Genomic DNA, 7,608 nt, shown 5'->3' with positions numbered 1-7,608 from the left:
CATTGACAATATAAATGACTATAACTTGTCTCATTTTGAGTTTCAACAAAATCATGAAACTGATGAATGGGATAAATAAAATAAAAAATACAAAGAAGTACTAAAGGCTGATTGAAAATGAGTTAAAAGTGTATAGGACATGATGTTTGGATGCCAAAAAAAAAAAAAAAATTAATTCTGAATCTCTGTGATCTTGTCAATGGACGTCAACAACTGGGATACAAGACATAATGTCTCTCTTCCTGTCAGCAACTGCCTGTAAACAGAAAATTAGTAGTTAACAACACATCAAGTAAAATGATATATCAGTTGGATTCATTAACATTCCTGATGACGATTTAAAGAATTTAATCTCTGATGGTGACAATACAAGAGCACTCTATAGTTTAACAGTCACTGTTGAACATACTTGATAGAGGTCTCTGCATCTTGAGCTGCTTTGTTAAGGTACTCAGAGGCCACTTGTGCATTGTGTCTCATTGTGGTTAAGGCAGTGGTTTCTCCACATCTAAGCCTTTCATTTTCACTTTTATATCCTTCAAGCTGGCTCTGAAAAAACAAAAAAAACAAAACACCATCCATATCAAAAATAAGCCCAAGAATGAAATAAACTAATGCCATGTAATATCCTGGAATAATTGAGGTTTTAATGGTAGATAAGATTTTATCCTAATAAAAAATAGGTAATTTGATTACAAACTCAAATTATATAGGATTAAATTTAATTGTAAAGACCATTTCAAGGAAGTTAACGATAACAAAGGTATTAGAACGCTACTGCGCATGTCTGCTCCTGAAGCATTTCCTGTAGCTGTATTTTAACCATAAAAGGGCAAGACCATATAAAAACCTAAAAAAATTAAAGGTGCACAAATTTTTTTCTCATTAAAAAAGTTTAACTCCTAAAGACATGAATTGTAATTTTGCAATATATGTAAGAAATCATGAGCACTCACATTAAAATAAAGACTCCAGTCATATCAGTAACCTTATAAAAGCTGTTTTATTCTACATGGAGAGGCTCCGCACATGGGGGCTGCCATGTTAGAATCACATGACCAGCCGTATACTACTCGCTTAATCTCAGTAACCATCCTGTTATTTGGCACTTTCACTGATTGATTAAAATAATCATGGTTGACTGTAAATACAAAATTTCTACAAAGGCATCTGAAACTGAAAACATCTCTGTTACGTACATAACCTTGGTTCCCTGGGATGAGGGGAACGAGACATTGCAATCTGCTAACGTATATGGGGAGTGTCCTTCTACACAACCTAGTTGAAACCTCTCTACAATAATGCAAATATTCTAATATTGGCTATGGTGTTTGAGCCCCGTCCTTTTAGGCGCGAAGCTGTCCGCTATAAAAGCAGGCATGCAAACACCATTCCTCAGAGTTTTCTGACTGAGGGACAAGGAGCGCGTCGCTCGCACCTCAAAAAACTCTGAGTCTTGTAGTGCGGCCAGCATTCGCAATGTCTCGTTCCCTTCGTCTCAGGGAACCGAGGTTACATACATAACCGGGACATTCCCTTATGACTCAGTACACTTGACATTGCGTTCTGCAAACGCATATGGGGAACAGAGTTCCATCATGTCACACAACATGACATAAACTTCCAGAGAAGAAATATGATGCCGCAGGCCCGCAGGACGGTGACCCTCATGTTGGGCCAGCAGGACAGCACTCAGAATGCATGGCCTTTTGAAGTATGTAGTAATATATAAAATTTTATAATATTATATACTATGCTATATATAGTCTTTCAGTGTGCTTGCAGGCATAGGAAGAAGTCAAACCTGGAGTAGTTGTATCTCTTGTTTCAATTTTAAAACACTGTTTTCAGCCTTGACAGCCCGCTTCTATTTTGGAAAAAAGAAAGTGAGTTTTAATTTCTTGAAAAATCCTTAAAAATTAAAATTTTAAAGCTTTTACATTCTAAAGAGGTAAAAAAAAAATCTTAATTTATTTAACCTTTTCTGAATTTAATAAAGTAACGCTTATTACCGTCATTAACTGAAGGTTTTGTTCTACTGACTGCACCATTGTCTCCAGAGCTTTAGCCTCTCTCTCATCCTGCAACTTCTTGTTGTGCAGCTCATCTGTGAGATGTTTGATCCTATTACAACCAAAAAAAAAAAAAAAAAACCATTAGAAATCGCATTTAGAAAAGAATTAGCAGATCAAATATTTACATTTAATTAATAATGATTAATCTTCAGAAACAGCTGCATTTCCAAATATCCAAATTCTTCACTTCAGTCCATTAGCTCTAATTTACTCACATTCAGTACTACGTAAACATCACATTCTGCATAAACAGCTTACCTTTTAGAGTCAGTTTCTGATCTTCTAAGAAGTTCTTTGACTTGCTTTCTAAGTAGAGAATTCTCTTCTTTCAACTAAAACACATTAAAGATTTATAATATGCTTTGAAGGAGTAAGTTCAGGTAAAAAACCTTCATTAAAAGGATAGTTCACCCAAAAATGAAAATTATCTCATCATTTACTCACCCTCCTGGCATCCCAGATGTGTATGACTTTCTTTAATCTGCAGAACAAAAATGAAGAGTTTTAGAAGAATATTTCAGCTCTGTAGGTCCTCACAATGCGAGTGAATGGGTGCCAAAATTTTTAAGCTCCAAAATCCACATAAACGGAGCATAAAAGTAATCCATATGACTCCAGTGGTTAAATCCATGTGTTTAGAAGTGCTATGATAGGTGTGGGAGAGAAATGAAAAAATACATTTTTAAGTAATTTTTTGTCATAAATTCTCCTCACTGCCCAGTGGGGGCAATATGCACGAAGAATGTGAATCACCAAAAACAGAAGAAGGAGAATGAGAAAGTGAAGGAAAAGGACTTAAATATTGATCTGTTTCTCACCCACACCTATCATATGGCTTCAGAAGACATGGATTTGACCACTAGAGTTGTCTGGAGTACTTTTATGATGCCCTTATGTGGATTTTGGAGCTTAAAAATTTTGGTACCCATTCACCTGCATTATACGGACCTTTAGAGCTGAGATATTCTAAAAATCTTTGATTGTGTTCAGCTGATGAAAGAAAGTCATTCACATCTAAGATGGCATGAGGGTGAGTAAATAATGAGAATTTTCATTTTTCGGCAAATTAACCCTTTAATATTGATTAATTTCGGTCTGTTCCTTACACAAAGCTATTGCATAACTTCAGAAAACTTGGAATACACTGCACAAGTTGTATGAACTACTTTCATGTTACTTTTATGGAGATTTTTTCTTTTCCTTTTTGAAGACTGACAGATGTGGTCACTATAAATGGCATTGTATGAAAATGTTTTGCATGAAGTAAATGTCAACCGATAGTGGATTCTGCCAGTACCACTGACTAAGGTGTTGGAAAAGGCTGATAACCGATTAATCGGCCAATAGTTTTTAAAATCGATTCATAGGATGTTAAAAAAAAAAAAATCCAGTTTTTCCTTACTATGCCAGGCACAGAGAAAGCAAGAGTTCAAAATTAATAAAAACCCAAATGCAGTTTATTATACAACCAAAATAACCCGAACAAAATGACGATATGGTGCATAACGTGGGACTTTTAACTATAAACATCCCCAAAATACACGTACTTATTTCGGGACTCTTACTTTGAAATGGAGACTTGACTTAATTACAATGCTCTATATTTAAGTATTCCCCAAATTTTATAGCCTATATATTCACCAGATTAAGGCTTTTGTGGGTGTGTGTATTTCACCAGATTAGTTTTTTTTTTATTATTCACATCTGAAGTTGGAGACACAATGTATGTGCTGACAGGGCACTTTCCATATAGTTGCTTTTTTCATTGTATGCCCTTGCTTCAATTTAGAGCACTTGATTTATCAAATCAAAATAACAAAATATGTATCAAAGTGGATGAATATTGTCAATGATGAATGATTTAGATAAAGCAAATCCCCACGAGGTGTCCGTTATTATTGTTTATTTCACCTTTAGAGGCAGCTGTTACAGCCGTTCTAAGTGTAGAATCATCCAAGGAAGGAACACAGAGATATTAAATATACATACACTGGCAACCAAAAGTTTGGAATTATGTACAGATTTTGCTCTTATGGAAAGAAATTGGTACTTTTATTCACCAAAGTGGCATTGAACTGATCACAATGTATAGTCAGGACATTAATAACATGAAAAATTACTATTACAATTTGAAAAAAATATTTAAGAACTTCTTAAACTACTTCAAAGAGTTCTCATCAAAAAATCATCCACGTGCAGCAATGACAGCTTTGCAGATCCTTGGCATTCTAGCTGTCAGTTTGTCCAGATACTCAGGTGACATTTCACCCCACGTTTCCTGTAGCACTTGCCATAGATGTGGCTGTCTTGTCGGGTACTTCTCACGCACCTTACAGTCCAACAGATCCCATAAAACCTCAATGGGATTAAGATCCATAACACTCTTTTCCAATTATCTGTTGTCCAATGTCTGTGTTTCTTTGTCCACTCTAAACTTTTTGTTTTTCTGTTTCAAAAGTGGCATTTTATTTGCAATTCTTCCCATAAGGCCTGCAACCCTGAGTCTTCTCTTTACTGTTGTACATGAAACTGGTGTTGAGTGGGTAGAATTCAATGAAGCTGTCAGCTGAGGACATGTGAGGCGTCTATTTCTCAAACTAGAGACTCTGATGCACTTCTCCTCTTGTTTAGTTGTACATCTGGCCTTCCACATCTCTTTCTGTCCTTGTTAGAGCCAGTTGTCCTTTGTCTTTGAAGACTGTAGTGTACACCTTTGTATGAAATCTCAATTTCAAGCATTGTATGTCCTTCATTCCTCAAAACAATGATTGACTGATGAGTTTCTAGAGAAAGCCGTTTCTTTTTTGCCATTTTTGACCTAATATTGACCTTAAGGCATGCCAGTCTATTGCATACTGTGGCAACTCAAAAACAAACACAAAGACAATGTTAAGCTTCATTTAACGAACCAAATAGCTTTCAACTGTGTTTGATATAATACCAAGTGATTTTCTAGTACCAAATTAGCAATTTAGCATGATTACTCAAGGATAAGTTGTTGGAGTTATGGCTGCTGGAAATGGGGCCTGTCTAGATTTGATCAAAAATGACTTTTTTAAAATAGTGATGGTGCTGTTTTTTACATCAGTAATGTCCTGACTATACTTTGTGATCAGTTGAATGCCACATTGGTGAATTAAAGTACCAATTTCCTTCCAAAACAGCAAAATCTGATATTATTCCAAACATTTGGTCGCCTGTGTGTGTGTGTGTGTGTGTGTGTGTATATGAGCAACTCTCTTTGTTCATAACCGATAGTTCCAAAAAGCAACCGATATATTGCTCTACCACGAGTTTGAAGACTCTTCAGAATTGCTCTTTTTGTCTTCAATGCAAAAAAATAAATAAATGAATAAATAAATATATCTAATAAAGTTTCAAAGCATTTTAAAAAGCACAGATGCCTGTAATAATTACAGTACAAAGAAGACAAGACATATTATTGCCTCGTGTATGTGCAAGAAAAACATCACTCACAAAATATAACTGTTGGGGATTCCTTGTCCCATTTTTAGCATCGCTCTTCTTAGGATGGATGGAAATATCAATAACTGAAATCTCTTCATCACCCTCATAGCTTCCAGTGCTGCTTCTGGCTAAGTGGTTCTTTGGCAGGAAGTCAAACTCATCCACTTCCCATTCAGTTACATTCCCTACCCTCTCCTCACTGCACAGGGATGACTGTTCAGAGTAAGCACTGAGGTCTAAAGTCCCACACAGTTCAATGTCTTGAGGCTCTTCAGTCTCAGTCCATCTCTCCTCAGGTTGGCTCTCAGAAGGCTGTGAGAGGACAGAGGGGTCTGTGAAGAATTGCTCCTTGGGAGTAAAGCCTATAGAGGAGTTACAGTCCTGCTCAACTTGGTAAGTGCCACCATATGCCTTCAGAAAATCAGAGGAGAAACGAAAGCTGTTTACATGACATGTTAAACAGTTTAAGTTGTTACTAATTTTAACCGAAAATCATTAAAACTGATTAAAGTTCATGTCCAAGTTAAATATAGTTATATACAGGTGCACACATCTCTATAAGATGTTACACATAATAACAGTTGTATTATGTTGCAATCTCTTGTCATGTTGTTGCTAACCTCATCTACATCTGTAGTGCAAGACTGCTGGTTCTTGTTTCTGATGAACTCCTTGAAAGAAAAAGGATTCAGCTCATCTGCATCTTGCTTTGGCTCATCTGCAAGTAAATCTCCATGTACACAAAAGACATATCAATATTAATAAAAGTAATTCGAGAATGTTAGGTCAATTTCTAAACATCTAGATAAGACTTACAGACACTAGTGTGTCCTGTTAAATGACAGAATGACTGAAATACACGAATTCTGACACTTACCGTCTTCAATGATGAGCTTTTTAGTTTTGCGTCTGGCCATGTTAGCTTACAGAGTTAACCTGGCCAGCTAGACTATTCTGAAAGCTGTCACTTCTAAACACCTGAGCTCAACATCACACGCCTTTTAAAAGAGGGCAAAACAATAAAGCATTACATAAAGTAAAAGGTATTCCCAGTAAACTGGTTTGTTTAATTCTGGTCCGTGTCGACTTTTCTGTCCTAACAGTATCAATACTTCACTGTACTTGCTTAGAAACAGTACAATCTCCTGCAAAGTCTCATTCTGCCCTTCTTCTGTCAGACAGAGAGCAGTTTTATACAGGGAAGATGTGCAAGATCGCCGCCTATTGACGTGGATGACAATTCATACAGCTGGACGGTTAGCGCCAGAGACCAAGCGAGCCTAAAAAGTTAGCAAAAAAGAACATAACATTCAATGTGCGGAACACTGGCGAGGAATCAAGAAGTCCCTTTTTTTAATAGATGTTTATGGAGGAGAGAGATGCATCAGTGTGCTGAAACTGCTTTTGTGAGGAAACAGTTAATCACTTAATGAACTGTCCACTAATCTCCAATTAGAGGAATTAAACTAATATTTGTGTTTAATACTCCTATGGTATTCGGTCATTTTTACAAAAATAAATGTTCCTCTTTTAATAAAAATTGGTTTCCTTTATCTGAGAAGTACAAGACTTGGTGACTTTTCCTCCATTTGCCATTCTGAACATAAAACAAATTAAAATAAATTGGACTTGATTTAAGTGGTCATAAAAGAAAAGCGACACATTTGGTATTTGCAGTCAAAATTAACAGAACATTGAAAATGAATGGGAAAGATAAAAAAACAGAGCTTTTTTTAATCTGTCAAATACAATCAATAAATCAGTAAAAATGCAGAAAAAAAAATGGGCAGAAATTACAGGGTGAGACTCTAAAACATCCTCAGTGCAAAACATACACATACACACCCACTGACACACAAACACACTTACACACACAAATTAACCGATGAGACTCTAGACAGAGTTTTTTTTGTAAATTTGTAAAAAAATAAAAAATGTTTTAAATAAATACATACTTCACAATGTTTAACGCACACACATGAAGGGGTGAGACGATAACACACTCACAATGCAGAACACACACACATACACACGAAGGGGTGAGATGATAACACACTCACAATGC

General features: G+C 35.9%; 1 protein-coding gene across 3 annotated transcripts; it reads right to left on the bottom strand.

Moving 5' to 3' along the window:
• Positions 1 to 145: 145 nt before the first annotated feature.
• LOC127440117 (endosome-associated-trafficking regulator 1-like) lies at positions 146 to 6,711 on the bottom strand. 3 transcript variants are annotated; one of them, XM_051696518.1, is made up of 8 exons: positions 6,421 to 6,711; positions 6,164 to 6,273; positions 5,553 to 5,954; positions 2,334 to 2,407; positions 2,013 to 2,124; positions 1,805 to 1,867; positions 410 to 549; positions 146 to 256 (listed from the first exon to the last, which is right to left on the bottom strand). In XM_051696518.1, the coding sequence occupies exons 1-8, from the start codon at positions 6,458 to 6,460 to the stop codon at positions 172 to 174; spliced, it is 1,026 nt and encodes a 341-aa protein (XP_051552478.1). In that variant the 5' UTR covers positions 6,461 to 6,711; the 3' UTR covers positions 146 to 171. The 3 variants fall into 3 exon arrangements, with proteins under 3 accessions (XP_051552478.1, XP_051552479.1, XP_051552480.1); XM_051696519.1 differs by having other exon boundaries at positions 2,334 to 2,409; positions 5,564 to 5,954; XM_051696520.1 differs by having other exon boundaries at positions 6,164 to 6,261.
• Between the last annotated feature and the right edge of the window lie 897 nt (positions 6,712 to 7,608).

Source organism: Myxocyprinus asiaticus, chromosome 4 (genome assembly GCF_019703515.2).
Source record: "Myxocyprinus asiaticus isolate MX2 ecotype Aquarium Trade chromosome 4, UBuf_Myxa_2, whole genome shotgun sequence".
Classification (NCBI taxonomy): domain Eukaryota; kingdom Metazoa; phylum Chordata; class Actinopteri; order Cypriniformes; family Catostomidae; genus Myxocyprinus; species Myxocyprinus asiaticus.
Note: the sequence above shows the minus strand (reverse complement) of the source record. Positions and strands in the feature narration are given on the sequence as shown.